The sequence below is a fragment of the Eubalaena glacialis genome, chromosome 15, assembly GCF_028564815.1.
Source record: "Eubalaena glacialis isolate mEubGla1 chromosome 15, mEubGla1.1.hap2.+ XY, whole genome shotgun sequence".
NCBI classification, from domain to species: domain Eukaryota; kingdom Metazoa; phylum Chordata; class Mammalia; order Artiodactyla; family Balaenidae; genus Eubalaena; species Eubalaena glacialis.
The window spans coordinates 21,011,884-21,032,821 of NC_083730.1; the positions used below are offsets into that span (position 1 = coordinate 21,011,884).

Consider the following 20,938-nt stretch of genomic DNA (forward strand, 5'->3'; position numbering starts at 1 on the left):
AACAGGATAAGAGAAAACCAAGTAAAGGTGCTTAGGCCAGCTTGGTGAAGCATTTGAAATGCAATCAGTTGAAGGACTTGATCTGATTAAGATACAGTGAGAAGGTACCCTAAGAACCTAAGAATGGGGGTGGTCTGATCTAAATGATAGTGAAGGAAATATTTGGGAGTGAGTTAAGTACAGGCTGTTGTGCTGAGGAATCTCGTGATGATATAACATTAGTTCAAGGAAAAGAAGTCTGTAGTCTGGGCATCGTGCTGCTTCTGTGGGGGTAACAATGACATTTGGCATGGCCTGCCTTGGGTTATGAAGACAAGGTCAACACCAAAGTACCAATGAGTGAAAGAAATATTAAAATTTGACATCCTATTATCTCTCTTATTTCTACAATCCAACGATCTCAGTAGGAGACATGCAAAAAGTTGTGCCTGCAACCCTACCCTCTTATTCAGGTGTATCTTGAATGATTAAATAGCTTATACTCTAAAATAATGTTTCTCTGGCAAAGAAAGTTCACATTCTCATGATGGTCACAGGAGACTTACATTTCAAAATATGTTCAGAGATTATTCTGTTATCAGTTCCATGATAAAGCAAGGTTAGGCAAAAACTAGACCTGAATAAAATTATATTTCTTTCCAGTCACATTACTGACTTCTCCTGTGTTCCTCCCACCCCTGCAATATACAACCCAGTGAAATATCACAACTTGCTTCACTTCACCATAATATTATAGCAGTATCTTGTCCTTCTATGCTATTAGACCACTCAGATCTTATTATTAGTTATTATTCTAAGTCTAGGGTTAAATCATTTGAATATTTTCCAAACTTCTTAGAAAAAAGAAGCTTTACCATATGATTTAAAAACATTTAAAGGGACAATTTTCAGTGCTCACAAATGACACTGCTACTAGAAGGGAATGTCTCTTTTCTACTCTTGTTTTAAAGAGAGAGCTGCTTTTGCTTTGTTTTGTTTTTCCAAAACACTCCTGGTCTCTTGCCCCAATTCCCCGAAGAGATAAACAGTGAATCTGGGAAAAAGCAGAATCTTTGTCGCTCAGCCACTTTCTCTCTTCTCTTCCTCTCTGGCATTTTGATGCCTGTCCAGTCCATTTGTTCTTGATTATTCTTGGCCAGGTTATAAAGACTAAAATTATAAACCAGGCCCCTGGGGGTGGAGGGAGAGCCCCTATGTAGTCTAGTCCTAACCAGGCAGGTTAGTCTATTAAATTTTGGGGTTCAGTGTCAAGCCCATTCAGCTGTCACACTATGCTCTGTCCTCTGGCCAAGCTTTTCTCAGTGAGAAAGGAGTTATTTTAGACATCATCTTTCTTATTCCTTTTCTTACTTCTTTATTAGATTCACTACTCAAGAGTGATAGAGGGGTTCCAGGCTTTGGGCCCCTCAAGGCCTCATCAGAAGCCAATGAGTGTGATTCCCTTTTCACCTGGAAAACTGCTATCCGATATCTATAGTAGGATGATCTTGCCATTGCTGCCTAAGCCATGTCGGCATCAGAGGGCAGGGGTCAGCTCCTGTGGCTAAATCTGGTGAGTAGGTGACATTGCCGAGGGAGAGCATGTAGAATGAGAAGACAAGTCACCTAAAGAAGGACCTTGAAGAATACCGTTATCTAAGGAACTATTCAAGAAAGAAGCTATACCACAGGCAAGTGGAAAGTGATAGAATGAGAACAGAAGAGTATGATGTCTCATAAGTCAAGGAAGGAAAAAATTTCAAGAAGTAGGGGGTCACCAGAGACGAATATCAATTTCTCAGAAATCTCTTTGCTTAGGAAGAAAGGATATGACCAGGAGACTGCAAATTAGGGCCCTTTTCCTTAACCTTGAGAAATACACATATTTCTTTTACAAGGGAAAAATTCTTGAGGACCCTCCCCTCCCTGTGTTGAGTTAAATTATTGTTCTGATGTTACTTAAATATGTAAAAATATGAAACTTGTTTTAACCTCATTATGCTTATGGTTCTTATGTAATTAAAAATGAACAAATTTATAAGTTAAATATAAGTAAAATTATCAAATTAACTCAATTTACTATTGTGGATGATTCCCAAACCCTCCAAAACCCGTTCCCCCTCCCTGAAACCAAATTACTGATTTCAAGTGAACATGGCGCTGATTGCCACTAGTCAGATAGTTTGGGTTTTGGCCTATGAACACCACTGTATTCGTCAAGTAACAAGCTTTCCCACCGCTTTTCTCTGATTGAAAGAGAGCAAAACTTTTTATTTGACGTGCCCTGAAGTTATTTGGCTTTCATATGGCACAACCTCATCGTTCACATATTAAGTTGGCATCTGTCCCTCCCTTTGTCATTAGTCAATATCATTCAAAATAGCACTGTTACCAACTAGATCAATCTTGGGCAGTGAAATACGGTGGCGTGACTCAGACACCAGGTGTTTATTCTTACGTTAGGGATTTTTTTTTAAACAAAAGATTTTCTTGAAATGGAATTTTCAGCTGTAGAAACACTGACTAGGCTCTCCCTCCCCATACTTATTACCCTACTCAGGGCTCAGATGACAGTTGCAATGAAATGATCAAGTTCAAAGATAACTTGAACTCCAGATACTCTCTGGAGCTGGACCTGTCATTGTGTGAAGCAAGGGGATAAAAATTAGAGCCCAAGTAGAGGGGATCTCTTGGAATGCTTTTCCTTCTATCAGAGTATGAAAGGGAGGCCTTTCTTGGTCTGCTACTGTTAGGGGCAAAGCCTACCAACCATTCTCCTATGCTTTCTCTCTTCGCTTCTCCCTGATTCTCTCCCTTACCCTTTGCAATCTCTTACCCAACGATCTTAAGCTTGGGAGCGGCCCAATTTCCAGCAAGATACACACACTTCATTGAGGGTAGGAACCATATCTCAGTAAAGAATGCTTTCTACTTCAGTTATCCAAAAACCCAAAAGTGGTTTAATCCAAACATGGTCTAGTTTCTCAAATAACACAAAGGTCTGGCGATAAAGAGTTTGCAAGATTTGGTTCAGCCGCTCAATAAGGCCATTCAGGCTTCATCCTCTGGCTCCACTGTTCTTAGGATGTCTGCCGTTTATCTTTCTGTTCTTTGCTTCACAGTTGCAAGTGGCTGTCAAGGCTTCAGAAATCATGTCCGTGTTCAAGGCAGGGACAAAGGGACGAGGGTAGTGCCAATCATGTTTTTGTTTTGCTTTAATAGAGAAGTAAAGACTTTCTCAGAACCACTGCCAGTTCTTCCCTGTTCTCATTTAAACTACACTGGGATAGCTAGTACTTAGATTTTTTTAGTCTTTATAATAGAGGCAGGCAAGGGAGATGGGTAGTGGGTGTTGCATTAGACCAACCAATGTGTCTGCCACAGATGGTGACAGACAGCTGCTGGATCACTGCTGTTCCCACCTTCCATCTCAGAGGACAGACTTCCAGGCTGTGCAGAAGAATATGTGACGTTAATAATAGATGCTTGGAGATAAGCAATATGAGGACTCAAGACTGTACAATTGTGATTAACTTGCTGGGGAGTCGAGGTAGTTGAAAGGTTGGGATATAAAATCTGAAAATATTTCAGAATGGAATCAAAAGGCCAAATCATGGGCTTGCTCTTAGTTTTTTTAAGCTATGCTAAAAAGTACCACAGATTAGGGGTAAGGCAGAAATTAGCAACTCAAAAACAAACAAACAAAAAACACTCTGAGAACTTTGTAAAAGATTCCAAAATAAACAAAAAGACATTGAAATATATGTGTGCATATAATTTCAGACTATTAGGAGGAGTCAAGTTATTCGAAGTCAAAGAGGAGAAACAAATGTAGATAAATATACCAATTCAGGAATGGTTGTTTAGAAGTAGACTCTTATTTTGTGATTCTTTTATATACATATTCCTCAAAATTTTGGGGGAACCGATGAATATTTACTTTCAATTCATGTAGGAGCGACTACCCTAAAAAAATCTTATAATTGTTTTATAATTAAACATGTTTGTAAAATAAGTTTAAGCCTCATTTTTAATTAAGTCAAATTTATTGTTAACTAACTCTTGGGACATGGAAACCTATTCACATTTTCTAAGATAAGAACAGCTGTTAATACTCTGATTTCACATAATCCATGTGATTATATACTTCCATTGAGAATAAAATATGCTGCCCATTATTTTGAGAGTGCACAGTTTTTACAAAATGTATTAATTTGATTTATTCATCAAGTATCTAATAACCTCTCCCATGTTCCAGGCAAGCCCAGTCATAGGTACTGGGGATGCCATGGTGAACATGAAGAATGGCCTTCTAGGCTGGTAGGGGAAGAAAGACAAATAACAAATTACAATAAAGTACAATAAATGGATGGGGGAAATACCTAAGGATAGTGTGGCATCCAGCACACAACCCAGGGGGGTGCAGGAGAGGAGGGTTAGGGGAGGTCAGAAAAGGCTCCTTGGGGGAAGTGATGTCTAAGGTGAGACCTAAGGGATAAATAGGAATTAGCCAAAGACAGGTGCTGGGGTGGGGATGGGGGTAGAAGCAAAGGAGCTTTTTCTACTCTGAAATAGGAACAAGTTCAAGGGTGAGAAAACCAGAGACAATGGGGCAGTTTGAAAGCAGCTAAGCAGACAAAGCTCTAAACTTGGGAGTCAGGAGGATTGGGGTCTAGCCCTAGCTCTGCTACATCTGAGACATATGTGAGACATTGGGAAGGCCACTTAACAGCATGAAATCTCCTGGCAAGATGCGTTTTCCGATTTATTCAGTTACTACTCCTCCACTTCTTGTGAACAGCAGCCATTGTCAGCCCTTATTTCTCTGGATCACGTGTCCTAGCATTCTGGTGGTTTTTGGTTTTTTGTTTTTGTTTTTGACAGATCCTGCCTCAGGTTTATTTGTACAAATAGCACAGGAGGACACCAGCCCCATGCAGCCCAGGGGTCACACCAGTCCTTCTGTCCTCACACTGGCAGAATTCATCAAGACATTCTGTCCTCACAAAGGCCTCTACTCTGGAGCCTTTGTGAGGGCCTGGGCATCTTTGGGAGCCTGAGCCTGAGCTGGAGCTGGAGCTGGAGCCACAGCTGCAGTTGGCTTGGCCTTGGTTTGAGCCTTGGCCTGGGACTTTGGCCGGCAGAGCCTGAGACCCTTGGCGACGTGGGCACAAGCACGTTTCCCGAGCTTGGGGTGAGCAGTGTAGGCAAGTCGCCTGAGGTTTGCGGCTGCCACCCTTTGGGAACTTGGGCTTGAGCATTCTGGTGTTTTGTAGCCAGAATTAAGTTAAAAAATCCCACTGTTTGGCGTGTTAAGTGGTATCTTAGGACTCTGAAACCTAAATGTGGTTTTCTTTCTACTCCTAGTACTGTGTTTTCTATTTTTTAGGATGTTAAATCAAATAAGCATCTCTCCGCCCCTTAATCCTAAACACTTAATACCAGCCACATACCTATGGTTAATGTAACAACCAGCAGAAAATTTAAAAAATACCAGACAGTATCTTCTGAAATAATTTCCCTTGGTACAAAACTTACCTTTCCTTGTTTTCTCTTGCCTTTCAAGTAATTAACTCTTCTCTTTTTAGTTTGAACTATGCAGTGTAAGATTCCTCTGGAGTCATTCCAAGTGGCAGGTAAAAAAAAAAAAAAAAAGCAAAAAAACCTTTATTTATACTGCATATACTTGAAAGTGTCATTAGGTTTCCTGACATGCCATGCCAGCAGCATTTTGTTTTAGTTGGGAATTAGGTGAACGGTAGTTGGGCCAACTCAGTGAATCATAAAACCTGCTAATTAGAGCTGGAAAATGGTTTTTGGCTATGCCCTCACTCTTATTTAATGTCTTGATGAATTCTGACCATACTGCTTGGACTCTGTTAAGAGAGGGAAAGTTATGCCCCTGTTATCACTTGATGCAAATATGCTCATTAGAAACAAGAAGAATTTCCAACATTTAAATCCTTCATTTACTTAGTATCTTATCACACTCGAAAATTCAAATGCAGGTTATGTATTTGTTAATAAATATACAGATCTAAAAACCGGCCACTACTTCACGTTCTTTTAAGTTTCACTCCCTGAATTTGTTCTATTTTTCTTAATAAAAATCCAAACTAACACCTATTTTTCTTGAAAACTGCATTTTCTGTAGTGGCTTAAACTCAGCTTTCCCTGGAAATAACAAAGCGAAAATATTTTAAAGAATAGGTAGTCTTCCAGGGGTGACAGTTGGTGTTTCAGCACCTGCTTTTCCATCTGGGAGTAAGAGATCAGAGGTGGTTAAATCTCTATTGTTTGCTTAATGGGCCAGATTTCATACATAATTCTCTCTTGTTGTCTTTCACTTTTTCCATTAGGTGAAGCCAGCAAGACCTTTTCCACTGTAAGAGAGATAAAATTGAAAAGTTTGGTCACAGCTGTCCTGCCTGAGAAAAACAATGTTGCTATTCTTCGAGGAGTGATACAAAATGCATTTTCTCAGAATTAGAAAAGGGTTATTATTTGTCCAGTATTTTAAGGGAAACAAAAGGACCTATCTCTTAGGTATTTAGCATTTATCCTCAATACTTTTAGGTGTCAATCTAATCCCTGTGAGAATTTAATGTTTACTTAATTACACTATTTTCTTCTTTTAGTGGGAGAATAAATGTTTTTTGTTTGTTTTTATACTTTGGTTTATGGTATCACAACAGAAAAATTCAAATGTGACCAGAAAAGCTTTTGAAATGCTCTAAATGAGATTTTTCTTAACAGAGGGAACATTCCACTATGTCTAGCGGGATTTAGCATATAGAATCTGTTAATAGAAGTCAAAGTAATTACCTTAAAATGATAGTGATTTATTCTTTTAAACATGCTTTTATATCCATTAGATCATTTAATCTATAGCCTTGTTAGACACAGCATGGAAAGGTAAATATTTCCAAAAGTATATCTTTTCCTATCTCTTATCTCAACTACCATTTCTACTGAGATTTTTTGCTCACATTTATCCTTTCGTTTTTAATTAGGTGTGAATATCAAAGCCCTTCCTCTTACAGAGGTTGTTTTTTTCTGTTTTTTTTTTTTTGTTGTTGTTTTGCGAACCGTGTGGCTTGTGGGATCTTAGTTCCCGGACCTGGGATTGAACCTGGGCCCCCAGCAGTGGACGCATGGAGTCCTAATCTCTGGACCAGCAGGGAATTCCCTGTTATCCAAACTTTGATCTCATAATTCTCTGACTTTTACTCCTTCACCTGAGCCTTAAACGTAGGTGTTCCTTAAGATTCAGTTCTTGGTTCCTCTTTCTTTTTTTATTATTATTTTTAAGATTTTAATTAATTAGTTAATTGATTATTTTACCATGCATACTCTTCCTTGGCGATCTTATTTACTTGCAGGGTTTCCTTCAATTGTCACTTTCACAAGATGACTTCTAAATGCATGTCTCCAGCACTGACCTCTCTCCTGAGAACTTGACTTTCCAACTCTTTGCTAGACACATTTCTAGACAGATTTCATGGAGGAAGCTATAGCTTAGTGTATCTCAACTCAAGGACATTAAAAGAAGTCTAAGATCAAGCTCAGAGATAGACAAGTTTGTGTGTTTGAGCTGGTGTTTGAATATGCTGCAAAGGCAAATCAAATAAATTTAGATTTTCCATTATTTTATATTAATCAATATTTCCTATCCATTAAACTTGGCCCTCAACTTTTAGGTCCCACGTGTCCAAAAACTGAAGATAATTGAACACTATTTTCAGTATTCCAAACATTTCATAATATATCATCTTGAATTTCAAAAGGTTAAACAAAGATATAGAAACTGTGCTCCTCCGAAATGGCAATCAGTTTTCTTAATCAATTTGGTATTATTCTTTAAAAATCACTCCTGAACAATGAGTTGGCAGGTCCAAGTGAATTCCATCCAGATTCCTAAAGGCTGGTGACAGTGTGTTAAATTGGTCTTTCAACATAAAGGTGTATTTACCAAGTCAAAGGCCATTGATATTTGTCAAAGGTCATTAGACAAGGAAGTACAAATTAAGAAAAGATCCTGAGAAATTTGGTAAATTCTAGGTGGATTCAGGAATTCTGATCATTTTATGGGGAATTTAGCGGTAAAACCTGTAGAACTGGAGGGAACTTTCCAAGTTGTCGCTTACCTTCCTGTAGCCTTACAAAGTTCTAAGAGAATAATCAATCCAGGGTCCTAAGGCCCGGAAGCCAGACTCTGGAGGATAGTGATACTCCTCTATGGGGACACTTCGACTCAATCCATCAATCTGAGCTCCCTGGCAAGCTACGATGTCGAGGCAGGAAAGGGGGTATCTTCTATGCTGTTAAATGAATAGTCTCATATTTACATAGTAAACATAAAATATGAGATACATTTTGTTTGTTGCTCTTTAATTGGGAAGCAAACGTAGGTAAAATCATACAGTGAGAGAGGTTAACCCAGTTTGAAACAACCGCAGTCCTGACATTTCTCTACAAGTGACTCTGGGCCCAAATCGCGCGCCTCGTGGGGGTGGAGGCCGGAAGGGCGCGGCCGGGGGCGGAGCGGGTGGGGCTGGGGGGCGTGTCCTCGAGGAGGCGGAGACAAGATGGCCGCCCTGACCGCTTGGAGGACCTAAGAGGCGGTGGCTGGGGCCACGCCCCGGGCGGGAGGGCCTCTCTGTGCGCGCCCGCTCTATGATGCTTGCGCGCGTCCCCCGCGCGCCGCGCTGCGGGCGGGGCGGGTCTCCGGGATTCCAAGGGCTCGGTTACGGAAGAAGCGCAGCGCCGGCTGGGGAGGGGGCTGGATGCGCGCGCACCCGGGGGGAGGCCGCTGCTGCCCGGAGCAGGAGGAGGGGGAGAGCGCGGCGGGCGGCAGCGGCGCTGGCGGCGACTCCGCCATAGAGCAGGGGGGCCAGGGCTGCGCGCTCGCCCCGTCCCCGGTGAGCGGCGTGCGCAGGGAAGGCGCTCGGGGCGGCGGCCGTGGCCGGGGGCGGTGGAAGCAGGCGGGCCGGGGCGGCGGCGTCTGTGGCCGTGGCCGGGGCCGGGGCCGTGGCCGGGGACGGGGACGGGGCCGGGGCCGGGGCCGCGGCCGTCCCCAGAGTGGCGGCAGCGGCCTTGGCGGCGACGGCGGCGGCTGCGGCGGCAGCGGTGGCGGCGGCGCCCCCCGGCGGGAGCCGGTCCCTTTCCCGTCGGGGAGCGCGGGACCGGGGCCCAGGGGACCCCGGGCCACGGAGAGCGGGAAGAGGATGGACTGCCCGGCCCTCCCCCCCGGATGGAAGAAGGAGGAAGTGATCCGAAAATCTGGGCTCAGTGCCGGCAAGAGCGATGTCTACTACTTCAGGTACCGCCTTGGGGGCGGGGAGGGGGCGGCAGGGTCAGGCCGGGGTCAAGGGTCGAGAGCTGACCTGTTAGGGGATGTCAAGAGGAGAGCAGGGGCCAGAGGGGAGTGGCAGAGACAGACCGGCCTGGTAGTAGAAGGTGCCCGAGCCCTTGGGTGAGAGTTGACCCCAGTGCAGTGACAGTCACAATGTCTGAATGGTGAGAGCTCATAGGAGGGCCTCTTATGGGTTAAGTGTTGGGGAAAATGGTTTGCGGAAAGAAGGGTTACTCTGGCAGGGATGATTATTCCTCTGAAGGGTTAAAAGAAGGTGTAATTCATCGAAACTATAAAACCAGTCACTGTTGGCTCCTGTCCCAGATTCATCATCACAAGAGTGTTTAATCATGCACATGTGGAAGAATGAGGTATCTACAGTAACAAGGTTTCAGTTGCTTTGTGGGATCCACGAAAGTTTCTTATGAAGTAGCCACTTGGAATGCCTGTAGTTTCTTGGTGTTGCAGAATTTACTCCCTTTTGAAACGAAACACTGTAATACATTGTTAGACTCCTAGACCAAAATTTGTCCTCCAGGGGATATTCGGTAATGTCTGGGGACATTTTTGGTTGTCACACCTTGGAAGGGGGTGCTACTGGCATCTAGCGGGTAGAGGCCAGAGATGCTGCTAAACATTCTACGATACACAGGACAGCCCTCACAACAAAGGATTATCTGGCCCCAAGTGTCACAAGTGCTGGATTGAGAAAACTTGGTCTGAATGATAACAGGTTTTCACCTTGATGGTGAATCCTGTGGTCATGCTGTCCGACCCAGTAAGCTCAGGGAAGGGTCTTTGGCTATTGATACCAATGGAATTTTCTTAACAACAAATTTACTAACTTTTCTTATAAACAGTCCCATTTCTCGAAGAGAATATAAATATAAACATGTTTTACTCAGTGGCTTGGAGGGCCATGTTTGTGGGCTAATTGAATCATTTTCAGGGACGATATATGGGTGTTGTTGTCTGCCATTTAGCCATTGGAGTATGGTAGGAAGGATTTCCTTTTTTCCAACATCAAGTAGGTTTAATACATTACCCCTGGGTAAAAGTATATATATATATATACACACACACACACAAAATACAATGTTTATGAATTGAAAATATTCTTAAATAGATTTGAGGTTAAAAAAATACGTGTATATGTGTATATGAGTATGTACATATATACATACACACAAGAATGTGATCACTACTGGTGTAACATGTAAATATGAACATATTCCTGATAGTTGCTCAAATATATGGAAGAGTAGTTTCAGTGAAGTTACTTCACCTATTGAAGTAAAAAAAAAAATAAAATGAAAGTGGTGTTGCATTAGAACTTATTTTGTCACTTAATCCGAGACCACTCATTTTGAAATCTTAAATGATAATTAGACAACTTATTTTAAACATACAAAGGTGATAATCTTGTTTTGTATTTCCCCATCATTACATATTAAGTTTATTTCAATAACGCTAAGAAAGTTATTGTGGAACAAATGGTTACTCTCAAGTTCACTTGTTTCATGTAGTGCTTTTCACAATTGTTCATTTTTGCATATTCTTTCGTTAACAGCTCTTTCTGTTTCCTTTTTAAGCAAGTAGTATGCATAACCTTCTTTATGTAAACTCTGTTTTGATGTCTTTTAGCCAGTTATATTTGACAAGAACATTCTGTGTCTGGGATTGAACTCCTTGAGGAATAAGTGACTAGTCTATTCTCAGTAGAGCATCTTCAACTTTGAATTTCACTCCCTGTGGCATTTCTCCTGGGATATGGTTTGTTTGGTTTTGGTATGATGTATTTGTTCGAACTTACTTTTGGTTACTGCGAAGCTTTTTTGTTGCTGTTCTTGCAGTACCTGGAAAAGTTATTTTAAAAAGGCAGATTGCTGTAGCGCTCATTCTGATGTGTGGTCACCTTTTTTTTAATGTGTTGTAAATTTTCGATGTTAACTTTTCTATACAAGCTCAATAGATTATTTTATGGTAGAAAAACTGGTATAATCAATCTAAAACTTTCTAAACAAATTCATCCTGTGAAGAATCACAAACCAGTAGTGTAATAATTACTCTCTAAAATTAAAGTCTGGGGCTTCCCTGGTGGCACAGTGGTTAAGAGTCCACCAGCCAGTGCAGGCGACACGGGTTCGAGCCCTGGTGCAGGAAGATCCCACATGCAGCGGAGCAGCTAAGCCTGTGCGCCACAGCTACTGAGCCTGCCCTCTAGAGCCCACGAGCCACAGCTACTGAGCCCACGTGCCACAACTACTGAAGCCTGTGCGCCTAGAGCCTGTGCTCCGCAACAAGGGAAATCACTGCAATGAGAAGCCCGCGCACCGCAATGAAGAGTAGCCTGCATGCAGCAACAAAGACCCAATGCAGCCAGTAATAAAATAAATTTATAAAATTAAAGTCTTTTTAAAAATAAATTTATTTAATAAATTTATAAAATTAGTCTTTTAAAATAAATTTATTTAATAAATTTATAAAATTAAAGTCTTTAAAATAAATTTATTTAATAAATAAATTTATAAAATTAAAGTCTTAATAAATTTATTAAATAAATAGTCTTTTAATAAATTTATTTAATAAATAAATTCATAAAATTAAAGTCTTTTTAAAAATTTATTTAATTTATAAAATTAAAGTCTTTTTTAAAAAATAAATTTATTTATTTATTTTATTATTGGCTGCACTGGGTCTTCGTTGCTGCGCGCCAGCTTTCTCTGGTTGCGGCGAGCGGGGGCTACTCTTCATTGCGGTGTGTGCTTCTCAGTGTGGTGGCTTCCCTTGTTGCGGAGCACGGGCTCTAGGCACTCAGGCTTCAGTAGTTGTGGCACGAGGGCTCTGTAGTTGTGGCTCGCGGGCTCTAGAGTGCAGGCTCAGTATTTGTGGCGCACGGGTTTTCCACAGCATGTGGGATCTTCCTGGACCAGGGCTCGAACCTGTGTCCCCTGACTTGGCAGGCAGATTCTTAACCACTGAGCCACCAGGGAAGTCCCTTAAAGCCTTTTTATGAGACAGTGCAACATGATTTGCTTTTTACTTGTTTATGCCAAATGAAAAGACACATTGAACAGATTTGTGCCACATGTGCTTAGTTCAGGGCTGGAGGGAGTGTTGTCTATTGTTTGTTGTCTACCTACAAAGCTTAGTTACTCTACAAGATTGTAACATCCAGTCTTGATTTCATTCTGAGAGGTTACATTCTGCGACAGGAGGACACATAGAGTGTGATGTGATACTTGTGATATAGTAGTTACTCTGACTTTGACTTCTGCTTTCAGTGATGAATGCTGGAAGTCAGCTACTCATATTAGAGGTGAACACACTATTTTTCAATCCGCAGTGTCACTGCTTTGAATATTAGCATCCCCGTATACCTGCCACTCATTAAAAACCAGTAGCTCACAAAATACTAGCCATATCTGTTAATAGGTGGGTTAAGAGTCAACTCTTCCGTTGGTAATGTGAACACCTGCACACAGTTGTGTGCACATAGATTCTAATAATGCTAACTCCTGATTTAGCTTGCCCATGGGAAGATTAATTTAAACAAATCTGTGCCTGTTAACGCAGGGTGTGTCTTACAATTATTAATTGGACTTAAGCTCATTGAGAAAGCCTCAAATTTTGGTAGAATTTTTTTCTTTTTTTGCTGCTTTCTGAGATTGCCAAGTTCTAATAGGAAGGTATGCCTCTGGTTGCTAGTTAAGCAATATAATTATGCCTTCTGTCAGGATTACTGATAGTACTGTGACAGTTTGTATATGATCATCCAAAGTTCGTTTTTTAAAAGGGTGTGGTTTCATCAAGCGTTGGATCCATTGGTAGAGTTTCTGAAAAAGTTCATTGCCATCACATGAGCCCATTATTTGAACAATACTTTTCTTACCTGTCTACTTGACTCCTGTCATTTCTAGTTTTTGGTTCTTGCACTTGCAGATTGATATTTTTGAAATATTGTTTTCCTCTGCAGAGGAACCTTTAGTAGCTGTCTTATGCCTTTTTAAAAATCAAGTCTATGCTTAACCTTGGTGTGAGCTCTGTATCGGTGTCCTGTTGGGTTCTAGACTTCTGGTTATAACTGGGTTAAAGGCCTGGGAGTCATGGTAAACTGCTACAGCTGCTGCCGTAAAATATCATCTGGTTGGGTATTGGAAACATAATAGTAACCATTTTTGACTCTTTTATCAAATTATGATACATTCACACCTGATCACTTCTCTGAAAAGATAAAATGGAACCAGAGAACAATTAAAATAATCATTAAGGAGCAGATGCATGATGAGAGACTAAAGAGATTTCACCTTGATCTGGAAAGAAGAGGACTCAGAGGCAATATAATTGAGGGCTTTAAATCATGAGTGAGATGATAAAAGTAGGAGTCTCCAGGGAAAGCAGCAGGGCACAGGGGGTTAAGGTCTGGAACTGGTATTCTACCTCTGCATTTACCAATGGTGCAGCCTTGAGCATGTCATTTACACTTCCCAGTGCTGTGGTTTCTCTGTTTGTAAAACTGGTATGATTGTACCTGTACCGCATAGTGCTATAAGGATTCAATTCCAGAACACCAAAATAAATATGTAGATCCCTTAAAGCTTTGGATATGTTTAAGGACTAAGGAAAACAGTTCATTAAATAACTCAAGTTGTATGGACTGAACATATAAATAGGTTTAAAAAAGTCTGTAAGCGTATCTCATTTGTTATGAAAGGCTGGTATGGTTTTTGAGGGCATGAATTCTGAATCATTGAGGATGTCAAAGTTCAACTAGGCTCTTTCCCTCTTTTTTTTTTGGTTTAAAAATAATAGACTCTCCCTTGTAGTCGTTGTTGGAAAAAACTAGCTCAGTGGACCAAGGGTCACAGTTCTTTTTTTTTTTTTTTTATAATTTTTATTGGAGTATAGTTGCAAGGGTCACAGTTCTTAATTGAAGTCTCGCTGACATTCAGTAAACTGTCGTTCTCCATAATATTTTCTTTCTGGTCATCCCTATGTAGTGAAACGTGGTGTCTTCTGTATTACTCTGTTGTTCATTTCCCTAGAACCTGTGGCTTTCTCACATAGCTGTCTTCCTCCCCCCAGACACAGTGCTGAACACACAGATACTAAATAAGTGTTTGATACATGGCACGTAAAATTTTGTAAAACAGGGCTTAAATCACCTCTTAGCCTTTGCTTTATATTACCTGTGATGTTGTGCTGTACAATCATCTCCATTTTATAGGTGGGGAGTTAGGACAGAGAAGTTAAGTAATAGGCTTGAGGTTGTACTGCTAGTAGGTGCAGAGTTAGAATCCTGAGGCAGGTGGTTTAACCCCACAACTCTTAGCTACCCTGCTCTGCTGCTGCCTCACATAGAGATCTCTAGTTATATTCTGAAATATTGCAACATCTCTTGCCTAATCTACTTTATTAAACTTGGTGTACCACTAAAATAATGTAATTATTTACTATTATGCTTGCATCCTGAAGTTGACAAGGGGTACATTTTAAATCCTATTTCGCAGTGAAGCTATTGTACCAAAAGATGATCTTCCAGTTAGTTCTATGTAATATTGAAGGGCAAAAAAAAAATGGAAAAATTGTGGTAAATTAACATAATTAAAGCAGTTTTTTTCTGGGTAACGGAAGTGACCATTTTGTTCAGAAGTATTTCTCTTTCTCTTTTTCTTGTTTATCCTAGGGTTGCCCCTCTTATTTATCAGCTATTCAGATAGGCAACACATTCGCCAAGGAGCAAGCTATATAGATCTTCTTCATTTTAAAAGCTTTCACTTAAATTAGAAGAAATCACATTGTAACTTGCAGGCTAAATGCAGCTTATGAGATAGTTTTATATGGTTCCTGGGAAAAGCTTTATATGTTTCTTTCAGAGTTGAGATACAGTTGAAATGTATCCTACAGACCAATTAAAAAAAAAATCCCTTTAGTTGGAGAAAGGAACAAAATACAGTATTTATTAAATGCTTATTGCGTAATTGAAAGTTTAACTTGCTTTTAGTCTCTTCTTGATAATGCCTGATTGAAGCCTGAATCCAGAAATAAAAGACATAGGTGTGGTGGAAATTGTGCTCTGATAATTCTTTTCTCAACTGTACCATCACATCCTTTTGTGATGTGCTAGAGGGATTTCTGTTAGGTTGCAACATTGCCATCTGTCCTACATCCGATTTTTAGAGTCTGACATGCAAAGTCTCACCTGCCAGAACATGCATAATACCTGTAGTAGAGGAAATACATAGCTCAAAAGGAACCGATACACGTACATTCTAAAAATAATTTCCAACAGAAACTGATGTATGATTTTTTTCAAATTGCTTTAAAATTTCATTTGTGAAATATAGAGTCACAATTAATTTTTCGTAATTTAACTTTAATTAGTGGAACAGAAGCAGATGATTTGTGAAGTTGATGATGATTTTTTTTGCTTTGTTTTTGTTTTACACTTTATAGTGGGACTAATAGAGATTCATAATGTTTAGCTTGTATTTGAGATTTCTTAGCCCAGCATGATGAATTAGAAGTAAGTCATCAACTCTTATTTCATGGATTTACTGTTTGACTTGATAGGTATTACTTGCAGCTCTTGTCTGTTGATCTTTTATTGTTGTTTGCCATTTCCACTAAGAAATGACTAGGCAAATTGAAAAATGAAGTTTTACTTAATTTTGTCAGAACTTCTAAAAACTAAAACTTCTCAAGGAAGGAGAAGTATGAAATAGGGTGAAATTTGAATAATATATGTGGATCTTATGATGTTGCCTTATCTTATTAGAGTATAAATTCAAACTCATTTGTTTGGGAACTTGACTACATAAGCAGTGTGTAAATGCAAATGATAGTAAATATAATTTAAAATTAGATCTTAAAAATTGAACACTTAGCATTTGTCAGGAACAATTATTAGTGATTTACAAATGTGAGGAAGAAGAACATCATCCTCTTGATGATTTTTGACTACTGTATCTTGATATTCTTTTCCTCTTCTTTTTTTTTTTTTAATTTTTTTTATTTTTTGGCTGTGCTGGGTCTATGTTGCTGCACGCCGGCTTTCTCTAGTTGTGGCGAGCGGGGGCTACTCTTCGTTGCGGTGCACGGGCTTCTCATTGCGATGGCTTCTTTTGTGGAGCACGGGCTCTAGGCACGCAGGCTTCAGTAGTTGCAGCAGGCAGGCTCAGTAGTTGTGGCTTGCAGGCTCTAGAGCGCAGGCTCAGTAGTTGTGGTGCACGGGCTTAGTTGCTCCACCGCATGTGGGATCTTCCCGGACCAGGGCACGAACCTGTGTCCCTTGCCTTGGCAGGCAGATTCTTAACCACTGCGCCACCTGGGAAGCCCTCCTCTTCTTTTTATACTGAAAGAATCCATAGATTAAAGCAAAAATGAATGTCCTTAGAATTCTTTTTAACATGTATGCAGTGATGTATGCATCTCTTTAAAAAAGAAAGATCTTTCCTGGAGGCCCCTAGCAGAAGTGGGCAATATAATACAAAAGTGGACATATGAAATACACATTGCAACTTTTTATTGTTAGATGCTACAAGTCATAAATTTACCATGTCATATTGCCATAGCAGTTTCTAAATGCTTTCTCTCCATTTCTGTACTTATTTGAAGACCTTGTTTGAAGTAAGTCTGTGCATAAACTATACTTGCATAGCACTGGTTTAGAATAAAAATAGGGACTTTAAGTCAGAAGATTGGGACTTGAATCTTGAATCTTGCTTTACTGTTTTAACTTGGACAGATTTTTAAACTTCTGTAAGCTTCCGATTTCTCAACTGTAAATCAGGGGTAGGAATTCTACTTCATGGAATTTTGTGAGATTAAATGAAAATACATGTAAGGCATTCGGCGTGTAGTAGATGGTCAATAGATCAGTAAAATCTTTGTTCCTTTCTCTTCACTTAATTACCCAGCATAAATAGAAGCATGTGCTTGTTAATTATGTGAGGATTTGCAATATTTTGTTGTATTTTGAAATGTGTTTAGGGTAGAGCTTAGGTTATACAAGTTCATCAGAGGTTTAAAAAATATTCCATTTTTTCCCTGATTATAAAAATAACCCATGCTCAGTGTGGAAAATTGGGAAAATACAGAAGAGTATATAAAGAGAAATGACAATCCTTATATAGTTCTAAAGAGAATCACTGTTAATATTTTGATACATTGTCTTCCATTCTGTTTTCTGAATATATTTGTCTGTGCACACACATATACACGTACACACACCCCAACACATGTGTGTGTATGTGTGTATTTTCTTTCATAGTTCTTTTCATACTGGAGGAATCCATAGATTAAAGCAAGGATGAATGAACTTAAAATTCTTTTTAACATGTATGCAGTGATGTATGCATTTCTTTAAAAAGGCCTTTTCCAGAGACCCCTAACCTCTTTTTAAGAAATATAGTTTGTTTTTTGGGTGTTCTTATCTATCTATATGTATATTTTTTTATTATGGGAAAGTTCAAACATACGCAAAAACAAAACTAGTTAGAAAAGTGTAATGAATTCCTCATGTACTTGTCTACCAGTTTTAACAATTATCGACTCCTGTCCAGTCTCGTTTCATCAATATCCAGTCCCCTTCCCACCTCTCCCATTATATTTTGAAATAATTTCCAGACATGCTTAATTTCTGACATTTCCATAACAGTGTTCAGTCCCCAATTCAACCAAAATAACCAGTGTTTTTTCTTTTTCAGAAGGTGAGTGCTTGTGGCAGTGGGATGAGATTAGGTAGAATTCTATGTTCATTCATTTTTTATTTTTTAGTGGATCACCCTGACTTTTTAACCATATTCGTAACCATGATATAGAGATAATAGAATTTGCTACCAATAATATACTCTTTGCATATAATTTTTGTTAAATAAATGCTAGTTTACGGAATAAGGATGATTGGTACAGAATTTGAATTCTACTAAAGGTCTTTCATACCATTTAAAATTGTGTGGTGATTCCTTAAACATTTAAGTCGAGGAAAAAGGTGGAATGCTGTCATATCTTATCAGTAGCCAAATTGTAAATACATTTTTTTTCTTGTTGATACTTTAAAAATAATTCTCCACCCCAGCCCCCACCCCAGCTGCTAAGGAAATTCTTTCATGCTCCAGTTTACTTGCCCAAACTCTTCATATTTTTTAAAAACTACTTTTCAGTTTTCATGGGGAAATAGCTTGCATACTTTAATGTTTATATTTTAAGAATTTTATTATAGAACATTTCAGACATATATACAAAAGTAGAATTATATAAAGAACTACCAAGTGTCCAGTTCAACAGTTGACAGCCTTATTTCATCCATACCCACATCTACTACCCTGACTCAGCCTTCATTATTTTGAAGCACATTTGATGTCCTATCATTTCATTCATTAATAACTATACTTCAGTATGCTATTTGTGAAGATAAGATTTGAACTTGTAGAAGTTTTACAGCCATACAGAACTCAGTATTTCAAACTAGACTACAAGAGATGCCAACAGGCGGTTCATGATTATTTACGTAATTCCTATTACTTTGTTCTGTTAAGGCTTTGTGGAAGAGGTATAAGATGGATTAGTGTTTCTGGACTCTTGGGGATTGGGGGGTGGAGACACGCATGCTGGACCAAGTAAAATACATGGTTTGCAAAGGGCTGAAGAGGGAAATCATTCAGCCTATTGATTCAGAACAGACTTGAATAAACCAATATGGCAGGAGTCACTGGGTAAGAGGAGTGGAAAATAGGGTTGAAAGGTTAAGAGAAGACTAGATGACAAAGAATCTCAAATGCAGGGCTAAAATGTTTGGTTCCCTTTTGCTAATGGGTTGAAGTCCGTTGAAGGCATTTAAACTGGAACTTTGTCAATAGTGGTGTTTGAGGAAGAGCAGTATGGCTAGTTTAGGATGCAAAGAGGCTAGCAAATAGAAAATCAGCCTATTGTGGTGATTGAGACTTGAGGTGATAAAGACTTGATTTAGGCAGTGGCAATGGAAATGGAAAGGAAGGATGGATTCAAAGGTGATTATGAAGGAACTGGATTTTGTAATTGATCAGAGATGGGAGATATTAAGATAAGATAAGAGTAGATAAATTCTGCCTGGGACAAACTATAGAGGAGAGCTGAGGATGTTCATTTTAGAAAAGGCCTACATTTAAAGTTTGGGAGGAAAGGAGTTAAGGGGGACTGGGAGCTGACTTTTAGATGGATTTTCCTGTGTGTATGTCATGTAGTTTTGAAAAAATTGGTATATATTTCTTCGAATTAATTGGTTTGGCAGTTTTCTGATTGTACTAAGGTACAAAAAGATAATTTTAATTTCAGATTTTCAGTCTCAGCTAAAATTTGATTTCTGGAGACAATTGTTATTTAAAGTTAGAGAAATCTTTCTTTAAGTACTTAACACTCTTGTAAGTAACAAGTAAATTTTAACACTTAGAGGGATAGAAAAAATAGAAAGTTGATGTTTCTTTATTCTCAAACTTTTCCAGTGCTGTAGCTTCTAGAATTTTTATTATTCCCCACAAAGCACTTCCTGATGTTGGAGAGCCATGCGCCTTAGAACTTGCGCTTGAGCCGGAGACCTAACCATCTGCCGTCCACGATGCTCCTTCCTGCTGATAGGCCAGTCCATCTTCTTCCACTCTGGTTGCCGCCACCCCCACAGTTCATCCTGTTAGAAACTGGTTTGAAGGTATACTTGTGTTTGCTCAGACCTCTGGTCTCCTCATAATGGTTTGACTAGACATCATGATTATCCATTCTACCAAAGTAACATGAAAAAATACGTTTGCTCTACTACTCATTTTCAGAGTATAGTTTCACATGCAAGCAGCGGTCTTCAGAGAGTTAATTTTCATATCATAGACTGGCAGGGCATATTACAGTTGTCTAGCTCCAGTAATGCTGTTTACAGATGAGTTTATAGAGTGACATAATGGGAATACTACTAAGTTAGGGTGACCGTTATTTAAGTCTTTCTGGTATCTCAAAGTTTTTTTAGATTTGAAAGTCAGATGCCAAATAAAATTTATTTCCGTTTGATAATCTATAGTTAGAAACCTCTAAGGTAGAGTTAGGTTTAAAAAGTGCTTTAAATCAACTATACTTCAATTTTTAAAAAAAAGTTGCTTTAAACAGCTTAATCAAAATGAAGGCAAGCAAAGACATAGTTCAAGTGATGAAATGTTCTAATATGAACCGGAAAAATGTAACTCATGCTTTTGATTTTCATTTAATAGTTACTTTTCTTCAGGGTATTTAGTGGGGAGGACAAGTTAAAGGTGAGATCACAGGTTGGCTCAGGATAGGCAGATCTAGGGGGCAGTTGGTAGGGAAATTTTTTGTGGTTGAAAGTGAAATATTAGTATTTCATTACCAGGATTAGAAGTAATCGCTTTGGGCAGAGAAAACTGAAAGTGACTAATATCCTTCACTAGTCTACTAGAGTTTAAAAAAAAATAATTTCCCTAAGTTACAATTTGATGCTTTTAGAATAAAAGCTTAGTCACATTAAGTCCTGGTGTGTCTGAGACTGTTACCTAACAGCAGCCATCTTAGAGGGCAGACAGATGATAACTTAGTCACTTTAGTGACATACAGTCGTTTTGTTTA

General features: G+C 39.3%; 1 protein-coding gene across 1 annotated transcript in view; it reads left to right on the plus strand.

Annotated features, from left to right (window-relative positions):
- Positions 1-8,609: 8,609 nt before the first annotated feature.
- The window catches only part of MBD2 (methyl-CpG binding domain protein 2), a 68,834-nt gene continuing 56,505 nt past the window's right edge, over positions 8,610-20,938 (plus strand). The window contains exon 1 of the mRNA XM_061169865.1: positions 8,610-9,301. Coding sequence (XP_061025848.1) covers positions 8,766-9,301 — 536 coding nt within the window. The 5' untranslated portion in view covers positions 8,610-8,765. The remainder of the gene's footprint in view (positions 9,302-20,938) is intronic.